The sequence below is a fragment of the Apteryx mantelli genome, chromosome 3 (assembly GCF_036417845.1).
Source record: "Apteryx mantelli isolate bAptMan1 chromosome 3, bAptMan1.hap1, whole genome shotgun sequence".
Classification (NCBI taxonomy): Eukaryota; Metazoa; Chordata; class Aves; order Apterygiformes; family Apterygidae; genus Apteryx; species Apteryx mantelli.
The window spans coordinates 42,994,760-43,016,278 of NC_089980.1; the positions used below are offsets into that span (position 1 = coordinate 42,994,760).

Here is a 21,519-nt window from a genome sequence, read left to right on the forward strand (position 1 = left end):
CACAAGAAGAAAGAGTTTCAGTACATTACTAAAACCCCTTGTTTTTTGTTATGTCAAAGCAACACAGATGAAAAACGATATTGAGAAGTAGATACCAGAAAAGCATATCATGCTGACATGGAAACAGATGCAGTTGCTCAATTCTTAGAAACACTGAACGCTTTGTACTATTGCAGCTATCATAATCCAACTGTATATTATTTACCTGCCTTTCTTGCCTGCTAAAGGCTAGCCCTCCTCCACATTTTGCTATGAATTATCATCAGTTAACTGTGAAGATTTACTCCATTAAAACCAAGGTCCAAACACACCATTTGGCTGAGAGGGAATTCATCCAAGTCAGACCTTCCTGTGTGGTTCCCATCCTACTCTTTCTGCATTACTTCTCACTACTCTTAAATCTCTAGTGTAAGGTGGTCTTATTATTCAGCTGTTTGTTAGTTCTTTATCACATTACCCACCATCACTTTTCTCCTGTCAGTATTTAGATTCAGTCATCTATTTTATTTGCCACTATTTTCAATAAGCCCCTACTAATTCTAACCAGGATAAAGCAATTAAGGCACCAAACTCCAGTTCCTTCAGGGTATGTATAGGTTTCAGGCCCAAAGGAATTTTTAAAAATTATGAGCAAGGAAAACCAAAGACTAGAGCAATAGCTCCCAACTTATGCTGGCCAACTGAGCCCTCTGCCAAGCACATAACATGTTGCAGGCAATATCATACTCCATTCTCCCTATAAGCTTCAGTTTTAGCTTTTTAAGTTCCTGTGTCCTTGAGCAACATTGGAGAACTTTCACAAGAAATACGATGCTCAAAAGCCATAGTTTGGGATCACTGGTTTGAAGTGAACTCTACACTGGGGGTTTCTAAACCTAGTTCTTTTGGCCACATGTGTGCATAACAGCTCAGCTGTCAGGCTGTGTTCACACACCACTTTGAAGCAGTTGTATAAATATATCATGGTCTGGAATCCTTATTCTGAGATGCATCTCAAAACTATTCATGCTGCATAGCAGCAACGGCATTCCTAATGTTTGCATGAAATATCTTTGTTAGCCTCCTGCCACACTGTTCGGCATTACTCAAAAGCAAAAGTTATCAGTAAAGCCAGCAGTTAAATGCCAAAAGTTTCTGAGTTACGCAGTCTGTGAAACAAAAGAGGCTGTGAAACAAAACAAACTATGAAACAGCATTAAAGAAAAAGTAGGTTCCTTCACAAAATAGGTTTCTCCCTCCTCTCAAATCTCATTGGCCAAAACACAAATATATGCAATTTTCCTTAAATTTTCTTAACAAGCCTATGCAACTTCAGCTTGGGTGACACTAGTTGAGAGTAAACCCTCAACCACCCAACTTGTAATGGGACAGTCAACTTGATGGAAACTAGCAAAATTGCAGCATGTAATTAGGTGCTCACGCCATGACAACACACACACGCACGCACACACACACACGCAGATACTACAGAGCAAAGCGAAACAGCTTGGCTGTGCCAATTCCACATTCCCTTGCAGGTACTGGAAGCCTGAGAAGGGCTCAGGATTTCATTTTTACTTTCAGTTTAATGCATACAACAAACACATTATTTTAACCAGCTGCTCCACTACTTGATTTCATTCAGTTGTATTTTAGCTAGTGGTGAAAAAAAGTGAACATGCTGTGTGCAGTCAGTGCACCTGACTTGGAATCTGAGTAAGAGGCAAACTACTTAATTGGTAGGCGTGACTGGGAACTGGCTTCATGTAGCCTTTAAAATTAATTTTATTTGAATCTCCCAAGACAGGCAGGATAATAGGCATGGCTGGAAGTGGAGTTTTAATTTTCTGAGCAGCTGCAGTGGAAGCAGAGACAATTTTAAAATTTCCTGATAATGACAGAGGCTGAGAAATGGTCCTTTACATTAACTCTGCTACATTTCTGCGTGCATTAATTTGTTTCCTGTGGCACTGAGCAGTTTAAGCTACTTTTAAATTTATATAAATATGTGCAATAAAAGCACTATTACAGTCCAATTAAAGTGTCACAGCTATTAAAGTGTCCAGAAAATAAAATTGATAGATCTGTACATGATTTCTTGTCCGTTTGTGCTTTCTGGGGTTGTTAAACTGATACACCAGCATGTACTGCGATTGGGATCTATTCCTGCAGTTTGCTCAGCACCACTCAGAAGATGCTTAGCAGCTAATAGCATCAGAACTGTGAATGGGGAATTGGTCCAATTAAACAAATGATACTGGGAAGTTTCTGCCTTTGCTTACCATTCTGCTATGCTTTTTCTAAATAAGAAAACACTGAATTTTTGCCTTGAAGAGGTATGGCTGAATGGCTCCATTTTTTAAAAGATCGTAAGTTGGCTGTCTTGCTTCCATAATTAATTGCAGATAGAAACAAAGATGTTTAAGTATCAGCTCTTTAGGCACAGTCTAATAATTAAGCAGCACAGCTTTCTTTAATTTTGTTTGTAATTTGGACAAAGTCTTTTTAATAGCCCTTTTTTTTTTAAACAGTAACTGATTTCTAAAGGAGTTCACAGTTGCAGTATTTCTAGGAAGGAAAGAAGGAGCCAGTCTGCAAGTAGGAGGTCTAGCAGGCTTCAATCCTTCTTTCCAAATGGTTACGTACTCAGGACTGCCTCGAACTCTCAGCCCTGACCACATTTACTTCCAGTTATTCCTCATAACTAGGGAAGTAGTTGAGACACAAATGAAATTTACAGCCTGCTGCACATCCATAGCAGCAGCGCGAAGGCAAACAGCATGAAAGATATCCCTTGCTGCTCCAACAAATGCCTGCCCAAGGCACAGAAATCTTGCCTTTCAGAAGGGCTGCTGCACATGGTTATTTATTATTGTATTTTACAAATATTTATACAAGATTTAGAAAATTCAATAAAGCACAAAATTGCCCCTTTTAAGGTCCACTGAAGGCAGTGAGTGACAGTTTTCCTTAACAGAAAACATAAATCAGCTCTGAGCACTGCATAATGCAGGAGGCTCAGCGTGAGCACTTTGAATACATTTTCTACATCAATGGCAAGACCTGCCTATGGAATATGGGCTGTTCAGAGACTACATGTTCTTCATGCCTATCCTAATCATTTCAACAAAACTTGCAATACCTCAGTAGAGCCACAATCTTATTACAGAATATAACTGAGTCAACCTCGAAGAGGAAAGTCACAAAATCCTAGCATTATTTTAGCCAGAAGAGGCAACTTGAATGAGCTGGTTCAGTATTAGGAAAAGGCACTAAAAAAAGCCAGTTCTTAACACCTTGTCCCATGAACACCAGAAGGAAAGTCCAGAGGTGGCTCTGACTAAACTGAGTTTTTGCACTGCAGCATCGCTCCAGCAAGGATTGCATTTGGAAAGAGAAACAAAAACAAAACAAAAACCCTCCAAAAAAGTGCTGGCTGGGCTTTTTGGAAACTGAGTAGCAGGAAGACCCAATGAGCAGTGCATTTAGAATAAAAGGGAAATAGCATAAAGCTATTTATTTCATCAAAGAAAGCTACTCAAATATTTCCAGGCAATCACTGTCGGTAAGGAGAAGCCGCCACTTTCCTCCCTCTCATTTAACGAAAATGCTGTAATGCTATTTGGTATATGAAACATATATAATGCCAGTTTCTCAGAACAGCCACTATGGTAAAAGTATTTTGTGTTTTGCAGCGGTTTTGTATGGGGTATAGTTGGCCTGGGCAAAACTAACGCAGCCAGACAGAGAATGAGATTTTATCTTATGAAGACCTAAATAATGGAAGCTTAAACAAGAACAGGTAATCACATCTCTGCTGCAAGGCATAAGCTAACCACTGCAAATTGCAGGCAAAGTACTGTGGGAGGTTTTTGCCTTCCTCTGAAGCATAACTGTAAAGGCTCCTGCCAAAGGCACAGTATCAGGAGCAGTCTTGGTTGGATAAGATGACTTATACTGTTGATACTGTAACTACAGAAAAACAAAACATATCTTTCCTTGACCTGCAAAAGGATAGATTCATTTAGACATGCAGAAGATCCTGACCAGAAAGAAACGAGTGTTCCTTTCTGAAATGTTATGCAAGACCTTCAGACAAACACAAGCAATTACATGAGGTTTCAGCACATTGCCAAAGCAAATCACACCAAACAGGAAGCAAACAGTGACCTGCCAATGCACACACAGCACAAATGAGATAGCTAGAAAATCAGAGCTAAACCAACCCCTCATCTTCATAAAGGTACTTGACAATTCCCCAGAGGATAACAAACAGCATTGGCACACCTGGGAAGAAAGGAGACAAGGTAGACACTGACATTAAGAGAGAGGAAAAAGCAGAAAGAAGGACAAACCCCCACACGATGATGAGCAACATCATTAACTTGTGGCAGGGTGGCAGCTCCTACCCACCACGGGTGGCTGCCAATACTGGCAGGAGGATACTAACTGCAAATATTTAATACATGTAACTCATTTTACCTGGGCCCCCGCCCAGCTCCTGACAGGCATGAACGCTGAACAGCAACAGACCATCACCCCATTACTGGAGTATAGCAGCTCTTCCGTGCACAATTACACGGAGTGGCAATGGAAACTAACTTTCTGGGAGCTCTGCCAGCCTGCTGTGCTCTGGCTGCCCGTTGACATCGGGGCTGCAGCACGCTCAGCCCCGCATACCCCACGCCGTGGGCCCACCCTGGGGCAGCAAGTGCTCAGACTTCCCCCAAGAAGCCCGGAGCTGCGGCTGAGGCACTGGCATGGACTTGAGGGGTTGCAGCAGGGGCAGCAGATGCATTGGGTCTTGAGAAGAGGCTTGGCCCTATGCTTACCTGTGGGCACCTGTGTTACTGTGGGTCACAGTTTCTCTGGGGTGTAAGGGGAAGAGAGACGATGAAAGCCAAATAAGCTGGCACAGCCATTACTTGCTTTACAACATCCAAGACTCTCAACCCAATTTCTTTCACTTATGAAATGCCTAGGTCTTGAAAAGTCATTTTAAAGTGGATCTGTCAACCAATACCAAGTACAGGGAAAGCCCCAAAAAATAACACAAAGCAATGAAAGCAGGTTGAGTATCAACAGGCAGGATGAGGAATTTCTGCCTAAGGATGGATCGAGATGGACTGCGATTCCTCTGCATACCTCCTTGAACAGTGTCAGACATTGTAAGTAGGTTATTTGGGAAGGGCAATATTTACTGTGCTTTCTTACTGCATTTTTAAGAGTCATTATGGTGTGGAATCATAAGCACAGCGGTGCACTACACTACGAAAACTTATTAAGTGTTGCACAGGGTATACACACAGTTCCTTACAGCAGGAGTTACAGAAAAAACAGTGATGTCTTGCAGCCTGAAAATCTTCAAGAAGCATCTGCAGTGGGCATTATCAGCAAAAAACTTCTATTTTGTTGTACTCTATTCTTTCTCTACCATCGGATCAGTTAAATGCTACAGAAACCAAAGACCTATTATTCGCCTTAATCAGTTAAAAAAGAAGAGAAGAAAAAAAAACTGCAAGAAACAAAATCACAGAACAACACCAATAATTAGAACAATAGCAAAGATAAGGAAATGAGCTGAGATTATTGGGGCAGGAGGTTGATTCCTGTTCCATGGATGTACCTGATGCTGAGATTACACAGTATTTTGGAAGTAAAGTTACTGAGAACTCAGTGCTGCTTTGACGCTGGCATTAAAGATTAAGGACAGGCTCATTGCAAATCATTTCCAAACGCAAATGAGCTTTTGATTCACAGAAAATAATTACAGTTTGAATTATTCCTTTCTTGACTTTACTGAGAACTAAGAGACTTTAATATGAAATTTGCAGGATAAGACATAAACACTGAGGGTACAAAGGCTGTGTGTCAGCGGAGGGAACAGAGGTACAGTGATAATGGTAATGATTTGTGGATATCTCCATCTTCTCGATACATCAGAAATCTCTCCATATTTAATTGCATTACTTGACATTTGAATTAAGTAAGAATCTGTAATTAATATTGTATTTAAAAAGGACCTTGCTAGTCAGAGGCTGATATTATTGAACTGCATCATATTACTCGAAGATTTTCGGACTACATCTGATAGACAAATATTATACAAATTAATAGGGAATATGGTGACTTGTACAACATCCTCTGCTTCCTCCCCTTCCACTTGTGATACAGGCCCCTGGTGTTGCAACACCATCAGTCACATCATACTCCACATTAACAATCCACAACAATACATAGCACAATACATTCACGTAAGCTTTGAACATCTGTATGGATAGCATCTGACATCTACCAAATTCACAAAGTCTTGTCCTAAGAAATAGGTGGCTCTACATAATGTCTGGGACACACACTCGGCAGTATCCATTTTTTCCAAAACCTTAGTCCAGGATCTAAAAAGGAAACTGCACCAATGATATTCCCTAATCCACTGCAAATCTGTAGAAGACAACCACAACAGCAAAAGAGCAAGTCTGCATCATCTTTGCAATGATTTTAGCTTGCAAGAATCACTGAGGCTCTGTACAGATTACTTTACAATCTTGATACCTAACTAATCTGAATTAACTGGCACAAAAGTAAATGTCATTCTAGTTGCTTCACTGGTTTATTCTATGACTCAGTCAGGCAAAATCTTACCGACTTGAGCAGGCAGTGGGAGCAAACTATATAGAGCTCTTTGAATAAACTCTACAGATACCTATCACTCATGAATAGACTTGACATAGTATTTCAGTCCTGTGCTCCCAACACACAGCTGTACTGGTGCATTCAAGCTTCAGTCCTACACCTCTTGCTCCTGCTACTGCCATTCAAAGGGTATCAGATAACTGAGAAGATACTGCACCTCTTTTAAAACTTACAGGCTGAGCTCATTCCAGCTTCACTTTTTCTCATCCAGAAAGCCATGAGACTGGTCTTTTTCCAGGTTAACTGGCCACAGAAAGGTCTTTGAATTATGGAAACACTTGTATCTACTCGTCAGCACTGCATCACTGTTGAAGAAGTCAGAAACTGCAATTGTCTGTTTTAATGGCCTGTGCCATGTTGATGCAAGCTAATAACTGACCAAAAATCTTTGAACGCTACATTGTGAATAAGAAATCTGTTAAGCATGCTAGTAAATAAGCATGCTGACAGCTCAGCTAATAAAGTTCAACTTGGAATGACAGCAGATGGGGCTTCTGAAAAACAGGCTGCAAAAATTATATATATTACAGATGATAAGAAAATAACAGAACTGCCAAATCAACATCTTAACACCCCACTGCATAAATAAGCAGCAGAACCTACCTATTTTCACTCTATCCTACCTGTTTTACACCTGCCCAGGTGTCTGCATAGCAAAAAGAAAAAGAAAGGTAGGAAAAGGTAGCCATTACCCACACCAAAAAATCTCAGCAGTTTTAGACTGAATGATAATAGGCTGAGGTAAGCAAGAGAAAGATGTCAGAAATTTTGCTCAGGAACCTACACTTGATTGACTTCTTCGCAATGTTTCACTGTCCCTGATGAGCAGAGAGGGGAGCAACTAGTGGAGCTGTTAATGGAAGCTACAATGTCCGGATAAGATTCAGAGCAGCATGTAGAAATAGGTTTCTCCATTTAATGTGTCTGAGATATTCTGGTAACAAAAACCATGAAAGGTGTCACCAGGTGGGTGTTATTTCATGCCAACTTTATTTCCCCAGGGTCCCCTCTGACATGCAAGCAACTTTTGATTCTTACAGACCATATTATATTGCTAGTTTTGCATCATACCGTGTTTTATGTAAAGGCGATTTCAGGGAAGAAAGATGTATGAGGAGCAAGAGAGATTCCTCTCACCCTCTCATGGTGATCTTGAAGCAAAGTTGCCTCTTTAGGACAACTGATCTACTGAGACTCTTAAATAAGGACATACCCTGCCTACTGCATTTTAAAGACTAGTGATTGCATGTATAAGCTGGTATTTCAGATGTACCCTGACATAATTGTTTTCCACTTGGTGAGAAATCCAACCTCTGAGACAGGAGGCCACACCAACCAGAAGGACACTGCTGGTGGCAGAACTCTGACCCTCGTCTTTGTCAGAAACCATCCAGGACAGACTGATTTGATAAACTGCTTAATGTATGAATGCAAGAAGTATGTGATGAGGAACTTGATTAAGTGAGAAATAAATATGACTAGATGTATCAAGGGTAAGACCATGGAAGATAACAGAGAAAAAAAAAGAAATTTTTTTCCTTTCTGAAAAAGGAAAAGGATGAAAGAGTTGAATTTGGAAGATGAAAAGCAAGGAGAATTAAGAGAAACTCCTGACTGATACATTTCCTACCAAGCTCACTCTGGACACAGAAGCTACTTTAACATCCTTGTCTGAAACGCAGTTTTCATTTGAAAACAGGCAAGAAATGGCTAGTGCCATGACTGCATCCAGTTGCTACACTGAGTTCATCCTGGGCTTCCGAAGGAAGGAAGGTTTCTTGCTGGCTCTGATCCAGTCAGAACTTCCTTACAATCACAATGTAGATTTTGACATCCTAGCCTGGCTTCCTGCCTTTAATAGCTCCATTCCCTCAGCTTTTTCTTCCTTAGAGCAAGTTTGGATTGGCAAGAGCTGGGGGGAGGAGAGTTATTTATTTTTTATGGCAGTTTCCCTGCTGCAAGTGCAGCTGGATGTAAAATTTCCATAGAAGCTCAGAGAACATTTGACTTTTTATTAACGTTTTCTTCTTAGTCTTCAGTGCTGAAAATTGCCTCCTCGTGTCATTCTTCCTGCTTGGATGTCACACGCAGTCACCATGGGACGTTGCTGTTGTCTCATCATTCCCCTTCCTCCCCTTGTGAAGGGGTCTTTTCCGAAGGATGCTGCTGAAGGATGCAGAGACACAGGTTACAGTGAAATCTGTTCTTCTCAGGAGATGACTTTCTACAGCACAATGCAGCTGCTAGAAGCCAGTGTCAGGTTCGGGGACTCTTCGCCTGGACTCAGACTAGATGAAGAATGTGTTGCATTGGGCAACTGCATTAAGGGCAGTCTACACATCTTGAGAAACAAGCAAAACAAATAGTAACACTCTCCACCTCTTCAGTTACGTTGTTCTCTCTTTCCCTCTTTCCCTTTCTCCTTTCTCTCTAGAAGATGAGACCTGGAGTCAAGGATATCTTTTATGCTAGAGGAAGGAAGCATGGGTACCAGCAAAGCATAGCAACAGATTTTTACTTTTTTTTTTTTTTTTTTTTTTTTAAAGCAAGTGATAATGAGTGTATCTCAATCAACATCCTATTTAGCTACTGTTGTGCTGACCTCTGAACTGAAAGGAACAACTCGTCTACCTGCTCGGCCATTAGCCTATTAACACGCTTTACAAAAATTTGGTTTGTTGATGCTGTCACTGTTTCTCCTTTTCTTTCCCCTATCAGCTTTGAAAATGGTATGAACCATTCAAAACTATTCCAAAAAATGGTATATTTTTTTTGAAGTAAGATATGTAGAACTCAGGGTTGACACAAATATATGAAAATCTGCTTTTACGAAGAAAAAGACGACATAAGCAAGACATTTGCCACATTAAATGAAACAGGAAAAATGTAACGCTGCCATCTCAAAGTCTAGTATTGCACGAGATTGCATAAGCCCAGTATGAACAGGAATACAGATACCTCACAAGTAATCAGGAATGTTTATAGAAGCCTATCAAAATACATGATGTCCACATGACACCATGGACTCTCAATCTGTAAAACTGAATTATTTTCTTTATATCAATCAAAATTTTATAACTTTTCTAGCTTTTGCAAAGTACAATAAAATGAAATAAACAGATTTTTTCCCTTATAAAATATTTCAACAGCAACGAATAATTACTCATTTGAACTGATACTAAATGGAACACAATCTAATAATAGTAACTTTAAGAACTTACTCAGAATGTTAAAAAACTGTAATTTAGCAAAAATATAACTGGGAAATACCTATTAATTTTTCTTTACACTCCCCACTGTCTAGGAAAATGCAGGCTAAGTAAGGTATCTTTTCCATGTTTCTATCTGAAAAGCAGGTTTACTCTTTCCATGTTTTGAATCAAGACAAAATGATCACAACAGATAGAAAATGGGAGAAGGAAAGTACTTTGGGGGTTTGTTTTTTAAAAATTACAAAATTACACAGAGTTTTCCCCCTGTTTATGATAAAGTATAGCACTGTTTTGTATCACAGTTTAAAAGCTTGGAGAGACATATGTATTGAGACCTATTTGAAAATTGGTCCTTACATTACAGCTTTGCTCAGGTTACCAGAGGAACGAATTTGTTCTAGCCTCTTGTTTGTTCTGAGACCTGTTGTTCAGCAAAAATAGTGCAACGCGGCAAATATAGCGACCAAGAGTATGTGCAAACGCTCAGGTGAACAAAGACCTTGAAGAGAATACACAGTTTTATCCACATGAACATTTGAGAGGAGTACGAACGCAAACACATGATCATGTGGGAGATTACAGCAGTTACTCAGAGAGCAGAAACAATTCTATATGGTTTGTGAGTGATCACGAAGTTCAATTACAATCCGAAGAAATAACCACCTGATGAGAGTAACACCCACTAAGTTGGTGAACAATCCATATGCTAAATTTTAAAACATAAATATTCAGCAAGTGATGAGTAATGAACAAATTAAAAGATGAGTTTGTATGTAAGAGGACAATTCATTAACAGAGAATAAGGGTTCAGGGTACTGTATCAGCTCTGACAGAATCAGATATTTATTTTCTGATTCACCTTTAAACAGGTGAGATTCATCCCATACAATGTACACTGTACTGCTGGCAAAAGGCAATTTGCTGGCCACCTGACTATATAAGGCACTTGCATATCCAAAATCCTGGGGACTTCTGAAAACCCATAGCCGATACTGATGCGATCAACGTAGTTACAGAAAATAACATCTTTTTTTTCCAAATATATAAACTCCCTCCTGTTGCTAAAGCAATATTTTTACAGTTTTGATAAACTTTTTCCAAGGGCAGGACTCTCTCAGCTAGAACAGGAACATCCTGTCTTTTTCAAGCAAACGCTGAGGCTATCATCTGCTCAAAACATCTCTTGAGAATTCGCAGCAGAAAGGGACCCGAGTAGGGGCCCGAGCACCCCAAAAAAATAGAATCACAGGTGAGGAAGCAACAAAGAGTGGAAAAAGCATTAATCTCCTCCCAGAAGTTGTTAGAGACAAAACTGTTATCTGGTATAACTGATCTGGGAGCACTGAGGGCTTTGCAGGATTGAAATCGCAGATGCCTCTGCATTTGAAGATAGAGAATCGTTGGCAAAGTTTGCACATGCAGCCATGGCTGGAATAGCAGGAAATTATACAGATGAGGATTGAATGGCACTGGCGGAGCTATTCTAGGAAGTTTGGATGAAGCCCACACATCCAGTGCCAAGTTCTGGCACTACCAGACATTTCCACAAACTCAAAAACACATCCAGAAATTAAACATACCGTAGTGAAACTTCCATTGTTAAGGAAGAACAAAATTAAAACAGTGTCTTCTGATCTCGCCTTCTGTTCTTGCAAGAGGCGAACTGTAACTAGAAATGATTCAGATCAAAACCATCCTATCCCTTATTTCTTATAAAACAACACAATACCTGCAGGATTTGGCTGGATATAATTTTTGTTCTAATTTCTTTTTCATTTCCTCTCATGACTTAAGTGCTTCAGGATAGCTTTTTATTCTTTTATTCATAAAATATGATTAAAACATACGTAGTTCAAATGTTATAAAAGATGCTGGTGCCTTTGCTATATGCCCTATATAAAGCAATAATGGAAGATACAGAACTTTTTAACTAAAACTCTCCAGCAGGAAACTGCTATTACTTACATTTATTTATTCCCATCAATATGCCAGAAAGCCTTTATTCTTCATATATCACTGTTCAGTAGAACTGGTTGAGTAATTGTCAGTAGGCCATTTATATATATTTTACCAGTGAACTAATTTGCTACAATATTCAAATTTGGCAAATTCATAGAGAGAGAAGGACATGGTCAAAGCAATTTAAATGTTCAAACTAGTATCTATGAAAGCACTTGCAGTATTTACTTGGATTTACTTCAGCTTTCTGAAAGTCGCCTGATTTTCCACAAAAGAGGCGGGGAGGAGGGAAGGGGAAAAAAAGCAATAAAAACACACAAGAGATCATAGCAAAAAAGAGTCCTGAATGCTAACATAGTTTCAGGCTAACTGGAGAGTAAAGGAATCACAGCTTTAGCTTTGCTCCAGAAGGCAACTCTGGCTCAAGCACGTGATGTTAAACCATGGCAGCCCTTGCGCACGCCAGCAGCACACGCACCCTGTCAGTGCCTCCGCTCCTGCCAGTCACTCCTCTGCCTGCTCTGCCCATGCAACCAGCCTCACGACCCCCATCAGCAGCCCCTCATTCGTCAGCCCCGCTGCACGCCCCAGCTCGTGCCAGCCGCACGTCTCTGCCTCTATCCCCGACCTCATACAAGACACCATCGCTTTTTCGCACCCACTAGTTCTCACGTAAAGGCAAGCTGCCATGAGACGAAGCAGGGCAGCGTGGATTAGCTGCCGCCAGCCCCACGCTGCGAGCCCGCAGCCCCGCCGGGAGGGCACCCGGGAGCCTCCGGCTGGCAGGTCTCCAGCAAGACCCGGGATTGGGAACAGAGAGGGGCTGGCGAGCGCCAGACTCGGTTTGGGCAGCTCCACAAGTAGTCGCAGACAATTTTTCCTGTTAAAACATCTGCCGGTGCACTCAGCCACAGGCAGGTATAAGGAAAGAGCAACTTACCCCAGCCAATGCAGAGGTAAAGCCGAAAAATTCTCTGCTCAGAAAAGACTGAAAGTACCAGCAGTGTGTACAGGTACATGCCTTCCACCAGCAGCCAGTAGTAGTTTGCAGCCACACAATACTGCATCATCACGAAGACCAAACGGCAGCTGAGTGATTCCTGTGGTGGAAGAAATCACAGCCCAAATGAATGCAACAGGGGCTGAGAAGAGGCAAACCCAAAAGAGTGGTTCACACTCCTACTGTTACTCCCTCCTCAAAAAAACATTTGCTAAATTCATCACACCTGCGTACTGAAAGGACCGAGGTCAGCAATAGGTGCTATCCACAGGAGATAGGTGCTTTGAACAACATTCCTCCTTTAAAAAAATGTAAAAATTATATGTTCTGTATTTTCTCTCCATAAACCCTGGATTTTCATTTGAAAAACAGCATGCAAAGATGAAAAGAAGAGCAACTGAAAGACAGTGTCTGTATCAATTGCACTCAGCAAATACTTTCAGTTCCCCAGAGATTATATTCTGCAGTTGAGAATTTCTCTATTAGAGAGCAAATATTTAATGCCACAATGTTGACTATTACCCAAAGCAAAAAACTTTTGATAGAAGAACACACAGTGCATCACATTTAAGTGCAAAAACTCTCTCGGCTCATAAATTACAGAGAGGTGGTCAGCAGGGCTTTAGATAGGTATGAAACTTAATTACCTAATTTATCCATCAGATCTGATGAAACCATTGCTGGATAAAATACCTGCAAAAGCACAAAGCCTGGTCTTTTTGAAAGGAGAGAATGACTGACAATTCAATGTGAACACTTTCAAATCTTGCATTTAAGGTATGTATTACAGTATTATTTTCTGGCAATCAATATATTGCAAATGAGAAGAAATCAATTGTCATATGGGATTCACTCATATGGTATTAGTACTCAAGCCTCAGGCAGAGTGTCAGAAAAGGATGGATACTAACCATCCATCAGAAGAAATACTCTTTATGATCCCAGCTTTGTATTTCAGTAGCAAACACCGGACTCGTTCTAGAATCACAACAGCTACACAAATAATGAAAATCCATTTCTTTGAAGATTCAATTACATTTTGTATAACAAATCTGAAAGGGGAATAGGCATAAAACATGCTTTCATCATATTCACAAAAGAGTGGTCTATCTTCTCCATTTGATTATAAGTATTTAATTAGCCTGTTCCTCCAAAGCTTTTCTAAATGCTTTGAATTTGCATTTTAATCAGATGCTTCCCTTTTTCCATCATTAACAGATCATAAAGGTCTCCAAGAATGACCAAATAATTTCATCATTATATCAGAGGGACATTCCTGTCACAGAAGGTGCTGGCTTAGGGAACCGAACACTCTGCTGTCACCACTGGAAGAGCTGAATTTGCAGCAGACATGGGCACTTGCATGCTGGCCAAAAAGATCCAACTCTTCATGTTTCTTTTACCCAGAAGGGGCCACCCCTTCCCCGCAGGCAGGGAAACATCCCATGGCATCAATTACTTGTCTGCAGCAAGCCCAGGGTGGCACTACCACCACTGCATACATTATGCTACAAGATTCAGGGAAAATTTGTGGACTGAAAACAGTATTTTGGACAATGCTCGCTGTGCAATATGAAATTACCCGCTGTCATGCAGACACATCACAGTGATGACTCCTATATCCTGAGAACCATGACAGTGCCTGCCCCTACCTGGAAGGAGATAAGTCCTTCCCACTGGTGCTCTTGTGTAGCTGTGCTGTACATCCATTTCACCACAGAGTCCTTAATGAAGACGGATATGGCACGGAGGATAAAAGAGGTGAAAAGGTTCAGGTGAATATAATTCCTGGTGCAATGCAGATGTCTGTAGAAAGGAAGAGTCAGTCATCATCCAGTGACTGTGCAAAAGCTGCAAAATCACAGATACAAATGAGGGAGGGAAGGATGAGCTCAGTTTGCAACCAGAAAATACCAGAGGGAATCCCATAACTTGAGAATGGTTGTGGGGATTTTCAAACTTTCTGTAGGAAGAAATCAATACCAAGGAAAAGACATTCAAAACTTCACCCCAAAAGTGAACATTTGCAGGACTGCAGAGGACATCAGTGCGTAAGGAACAATTATTTTGAAAGTTTAGAAAGTGTAAAAATAAAGTGATTTTCAAAAGGCATATCTGGAAGGACTAAACAATTCAACTTTCACATAATGTATCTAATCTATTTGCACTGCACAGGTTTACTTTGGCAGGGCTCAGGAACTGATGTGCAGTACGGCTTCAGGCTATGCCCAAGTATCCCTTCCCACAAAGAAAAATATCCCGCATGTAAACTACCACTTTGACAAGAAGAGAAAAAACTGTATTCAAATTGCTTCCCAGGGGAATTGTAAATACCTTTTGTGGAACTAAAAGGAACACAATTTTAACCCCTGTCTTCGGAATTGAAAACAAAAAACAAAGAAAAATCCTCTTGAATTTCAGCAGCCAGCTGCAAAGACAGCAAAATTGCTACTTGTCAGAGAACAGCATATTAAGGGATAGCAAAGGAAAATGTAGTCACGTAAATGACACCCAAGAGCAGAGTGCTGCCAATATTTTACCAGCCTCGTCCACGATCTTTTTTTTTTTCAACATTGCAAGGGTACACACTTTGCTTCAAAGGAAGCTACATTGCAGTATGATTCTTTTTTGACCCTAAAAAATACAGGTGACATATTATAAACAGTTTCAATGAACTTGTGCTTTAAATGCCTATTTTTACTGCTCTCTGAATTCAGGCAGGAAAGTAGACTTGCTCTACAAGTTACCAGCTTTACACTGAAGACAAAGGAGAACTCCTTTCTGTATAGCTTAAACAGAATTTCTTGTAAGTCACGAGTCATTTCAAAATTTACTTATGGCAAATATTTATTTTCCTTTAACTCAAAACTTGTTTGCTGCTACCCTTCAGAATTGCCACACATTTAAATCTGACTGAACATTTATGTAAATTAGCCAGTTGAAGAAAACAGGCTGCAAGTAGTTACTGAGTATTTCTGCTGCAGCCAAAGCAAGTTACACAAGTGGTTTCAGTCATGAAGTTATGGGCCTAATTCAGCTTCCATCACTGAAATTACAGATTTTTCTTCCATTACTTTCAGAAGAGGCAAAACTAGACACTAGAGGTGTGTTGCTTCCTCTGTTGAACAGTTATCAAAACCAAATATGATGGTTATTCTGTAGACTAAGACCTTATAAAGGCCTTCCTGCTATGAAAGTGCTGAAGGCCAGCATTTGGTGCCACTGAATCAAGTTTCTCTCCCCCATGGGTAAGCGAGTGCACACACCTCCTGGGGAGAGGCCATGAGCAGAGGCTCCAGCCAGAATCCAGTGATTACAATCAATGTCAGGGGTAGCATTAATGGTGAAGGACTACAAAAAACATTAAAAAAAATGAGGTCTCATGTATTTCATGAGGTCCTCCTGGATGAAGTTATCCACAGACAATTTAGACAGGAAATCACTAAGTAGTTTGATTGCACGGTTTTAATAAGGTTCTCTGTCCCTTTAATGTCTCTAAAGCCTCATTTTCAAAATCAGAAATTCTTACAGAATTCTTCATTGAATATGTAACACATCCTTTTCTTCCCTTCTCTCTCTCTTTCACATGCACTCTTCTCTAGTCCTCACGTTACAATTAAAGGAAAAAATGCTAAAGAATTTCTCTACTAAAAATCAGGATATCAAAATTCCCTCCCTCCTAGCAGTCATCTGTGACAAAATTGCTTTTTGTTTCCTGCCAAAAACATGCACATGCTTCCTTCAAAAAGCATAGGGGTGCACTCTGTGACCTTTACACTTGGGCTGCTAAGATTACTCAAAAAGTGTCACTGATCAGTGAAACAAGGAGAAAGCACTTATCCTGGGAGACATTTGGAGACTTAAAGACCATCTGGTGTTTTGTCAGATAACTCCCTAATTTGCACAGGTGCAACACGTACAAATCATAATTATCATCACATGGCATTAACAGAGGGTGAGCATGTCTGTACCTTTTTGTAGCAATTTTAAATCTTCTCTGAGATACCTAGCGTTATGTTTCTCCACTGGATGGAAGAGGTATAATACGATGCTAAAAGGTGTGATACAGTATTAGAAGGCTTGGCTTATTTAGTTTGAGAAAATAGAGGCTAAAAGGCATGACTGATCTCTTTAAATACATAATGGGTATAAGGACTTACGAGAGAGGAAAAGAAAGGGACTGTCTTGTTAACAGACAGTTCTTGCACCAGAACTAATGGGCTTTAGCTGGTAATGCCCATTACCGTCAAAGAAGAAAGTTGCTTAAGCATCAGAGCATTGAAGGTTCCTGACACAACTCCAAATAAGAATATCATGAGATAGAAACCTATGCTGTTTTAAGAGGCAGCCTCATCAGCATGTCAGAGGGTAAAAGGACATGGCTGTCTGCAGTGGCCAGGAGTGGGACTTGATGACAGAGGGAGCTTCTTCCCACAACAGAATAGGAGCCTATCTTTGTGTTTTCTGAACACTGATCTCCTGTCCTCAGCACCCCCAAATTGCAGGCAAGTCTGGCTGGAATCAGTGACATACCTACTGCCTTTACAGAGAAAAAACAGACATCTCTGTTGGAGTGCAAACTTTTCTTCTTTTAAGCAAACCTACACAGTGTAGCATTGGCGTGTACCCAGCTCAAGAAGGCTTTACAGTCACTAAACTCTTAATTTTGATGCACTCCATACAATTTGTTGGTGCATACCTGGATGAACCCAGTATGCCAATCTGGCCAGGTGGCAGCAATTTATTTCACATAAAGTTTTCAGGTTTCAAAATTAGGTTCTGTTCCATATTGCAAAAGAGATGAGATTTTAGGAAAGTCTTCCAAAAAGAGAAATTGTGTCAAAAATCCATTTCTGCCTTGAAACACACCCTGCATATCAGGGAGTGGAAATGGGCCAGATTTAAGTCTACTATCTGTGTAATTCCAAGCAATGCAAAATGAAAACTTCTATCCTAAAGGTCCTCCTGCTTCCCAGAGGAGTGTCCCATCTCCAAGGCGATGTCATGAGGGAATGCAGGAATATCTCTCCTTCTTCCATCTCTTCCAGTGGATATTTAATTGAAATAAAAAATACCATGACACAATATTCCAATTGATAAAACAGCATATGTTCCATACATTCATACTGGCAATACTACGAAAGTTTAGAAATTTTACTTGAGTTTTGAGAAGAACTGATTGCAGGAAGGAATACAGAGGTGACAAGGATAGAGGAATACTGAGGTGATGGAGGAAGGGAAAAGTCAAATGTTTCTGTCAAAGTCCAATACTGTTATTTAGAAAAACATAACACTTTTCTCTGCTCTCTTCAGAGCTTCACCAGTTACCTGAATCCAAGAAGAATGGCAGTTGCTATTACAAGGGCAGAGAAGGAAAGAGCATATCCAATGGTGTATATGATGGACAAATTCAGGAGCTGTTCTTCTGGTGCATCCTGAGAGCATGTAAGGGAGAAAAGAAAAAAAGAGGGGATGGGAGAAAGACAGAGCTCATGGGCTTCATTTCTTTTCTCCCAGCTGCTTTCTAACTTTTCTTAATGGTACCCAGAAGTCATTCTCTTACTTTCAAAGTTTAAATGCATACATCAAATCAGTCTTCCACTTTTCATATGTTCCAAAGGAATAAAAGTTTAATCTTAACTCCCCAGCTGCTCCCAGATGTTCACTCAAACACTTGGACATTGCTAGAAAGTAGACAATGTGGCATTATTTTATCACAAAGTTGGAGAGGAGTGAATTACCACACAAGCAGGCATTAAACGGATGGCTAGGCGAGAAGAACTAGGCGAGAAGAACTCAATCCTGCGGAAAAAATGGCAGAGTCAGTGTTTCCAGCCTTGAACACCCACAGCCAGTCCCCTTATGGCTGCACTGAAGGGTTTCCTTTGGCTACATCTATACTCGGAAACAGAACAAGTGAGGCCTCTTCTCTGGCTCTGAGGTTAAGCAGCAAAGCGCGGCTTGTGCTCATACAGCTGAACTTTTTTCTGCCCCAGACAGTCCCTCTACTGCCTCAACCACACTATCTGCTGGGAGCAGCCCTGAGCCCACGTGTGGCAGTGCCTGGGGGTGAGTGGGTAGGGGCCAGCGTGTGCCCCAGACCGTGCTAGTGACGGCGCGGCAGGGCTGTCCGCGCCTCGGCAGTCCTGCGCGGGGCTCTCCTCGGGTGCTCCACTGCAGACATGGCCACTTAGACCCCAGCTTGAAAGTGCTGGCCAAAACCTTTGGGGAGAGAAGAACTGTGTGAAAAGCTACAGGCAGGTCTGAGTTATGATACAGGCTTGGTGCTTGGGCTCCGAGGCACTTCTATATTCTATATTCTGGCTCTTTTCTAAGCACATACCTTTGTCTAAGACTCAAGCATTTTTCTTGCCTACTTCAAGCGGCTGATTCTGCAGTTGACTCCCAAGACCTGTGCTGTACGAAGGAATATTTTCCTTGTGCTTCAGAAACAAGTACAGCTATTCAGATGTACTTTGTATAGCCAGAAGGGTTTAAGGTGAACATAAAGGCTGCTGCTCAGGGATTTGCTAGGTTAATGTTTTAAGAGGAACTGCCTTATGTAAGAGAAAAGAAAGATCTCTTCAGTATCAAAGCTCCCGTTAATGTTTTAAGAGGAACTGCCTTATGTAAGAGAAAAGAAAGATCTCTTCAGTATCAAAGCTCAGGCAAACTATCGAGACCTGATAATTTAAAACATTTATGCAGATCAAAATAACACTTTATATTTAAAGAAAATAATGTTCTTTTACAAGGATTCACTCACAAACCCTCAGGATTGTGTTTTAGCAACACTTGTAACATAACACAAAGTAAACTTATCAAAACCAATCTCTTGTTCTCATGCACAAGATATAAGTAGGTAATTTGGGGCTCTACATACATTTAACTGGAAAAAGGAAAAACAAACATGGTTGTTCACATACCAAGGAGTGACACCATGTATGTAGGTTTTCAGTATCAAAATCCAGTAGACCCATAAACACCACAGTTCACAGAAATGAGACATGTGCCAAATGACCAAGTGTTGCCATTGGGCATCTGTCTCCTTGGCATCTCAACACAGCTCTGGAAGAAATCATGGTGGCAAACACCTTGGGTTAAGATAATGCGCTCTGCTGGGATACTCAAGGATGTGGAAAGGACAAGGAATAAGGCTACAAATTAAGGGGAAGAGTTAAATTTAACATACTTGAAGGATTAAAAATAATCTCTTTTTCCATCTCCTTCCATTTTGCAGCCATCTATTGCTTCTGAAGAATGAGGCATTGAAAGATGAGGAATTCCAGAGGACACAGATATCACAGAGCACTTGGGAATTTCGTATCTTTGAACTGGTTTGGCGAGGTCTGTCCTAGTTCCCAGCAGCCCTGAACAGCGACTGTGCACTCAGTGTGCAGGTCTGTGGAAAACCATCGCTCTTGGAGCAGCCCATCTGCGATGGTGTCACGTGTCACGAGAACGCATGCAACGCACTAGCTGATGCCAACGGCTTATGAAAATCCCTTGGAAAAGCCCTCCCTTGTCCTTGACATGGTGCCAGGGGACCCAGCTCCCCACAGAGCACTAGGGCAAGAAAATGGAACTGACAGGCCTAATTTAACAGCCTATGTTGAATTAATGTAAAAAAACAAAAAACAAAAAACTAAAACAAAACAAAAACAATCAAAAAGCAGCACTCCCAATGGGTGCTTTCATTTCTGTTCATCTTAACTGGCTCAGCAGCTGATAACAAGACACAGAGAACAGGTAGTAATTTTATTCGAGCAACGTTCTGCCGATGGAAGAAAGCGCAAAGGACTAACATGCGGTGACTTCTCCACTTCGAATCCGTCCTACCGCAAATGAGAGTGAAGCGCAAAACCCAAGCACCTCATTTCCCTCGCAAGGACTGCCAGGAGGGAGCATCCCCGTGCCAAACACAACGTGCTCCTGGGCTGAATTAGAGACCCCAGTGCTGCTCCACGCCTGCGTTTGTCCGCTTCACTTCTCCTGGGTGTTTCACGTGCGTTTAAACCTGCCCTTGCCCACGCCACACATAACTTTGTTGAAGAGGAGAGGCCTAACGCTGCTTTAACCTTAGACTCGCTGCAGTGAGACACCCGGGATGAGTCACTAAGATTACTTTGGCAGGACAAAAATGCGTGAACACCGATATACTTATTTTTCCTCTGTTCTGTATTATTCTAGACAATAATGACGATGACAACAGACAGAAACCCTTACCTGGTCAGAGGGCTCGCACTCGGACAGGTTCCTCCACGGCAGGGTCGAATTCTCCTTCAGCAGCCAGGTGCCTTCAGGGGTGCAGAAGCGGTAAACCTGCCCGTGCAGCACTGCCGGGAACCAGAGGGGTAGCAGGGTTAGCGGGGCAGAGCCTGCGGCGGGGGCGGCACATGCAGAGCGGCCAGGGGCTCAGCCCAAGCTGCCTTCCTCATGAATTGCTTCCTTAGCTGGAGGGGGAACACGCTGTGTTACCAGAGGAGCCCTTCGCTTGCTCCTGACCTGCAGCCAGTGCTTCTGCTCCCCATCCCCAGGGCCAGAGCGCGGCAACCCCGCAAACAGCGCTGCAAAGGGATCGGACAGCACGCACGCCAGCGCGAACTCTAACCAGCCAGCAACAACTCTGAAATACTCACTGCGATGGGGAAAAAATCTCTGCGCGCATTTTACAAC

General features: G+C 41.4%; 1 protein-coding gene across 1 annotated transcript in view; it reads right to left on the minus strand.

Annotated features, from left to right (window-relative positions):
• GLP1R (glucagon like peptide 1 receptor) overlaps window positions 1–21,519 on the minus strand; it is an 83,976-nt gene that overhangs the window by 10,141 nt on the left and 52,316 nt on the right. Inside the window, exons 4-8 of the mRNA XM_067293188.1 lie at window positions 21,064–21,179; window positions 18,172–18,278; window positions 14,496–14,649; window positions 12,784–12,943; window positions 4,206–4,266 (exon numbers count right to left, since the gene is read on the minus strand). Of these exons, the coding sequence (XP_067149289.1) occupies window positions 4,206–4,266; window positions 12,784–12,943; window positions 14,496–14,649; window positions 18,172–18,278; window positions 21,064–21,179 (598 nt within the window). The remainder of the gene's footprint in view (window positions 1–4,205; window positions 4,267–12,783; window positions 12,944–14,495; window positions 14,650–18,171; window positions 18,279–21,063; window positions 21,180–21,519) is intronic.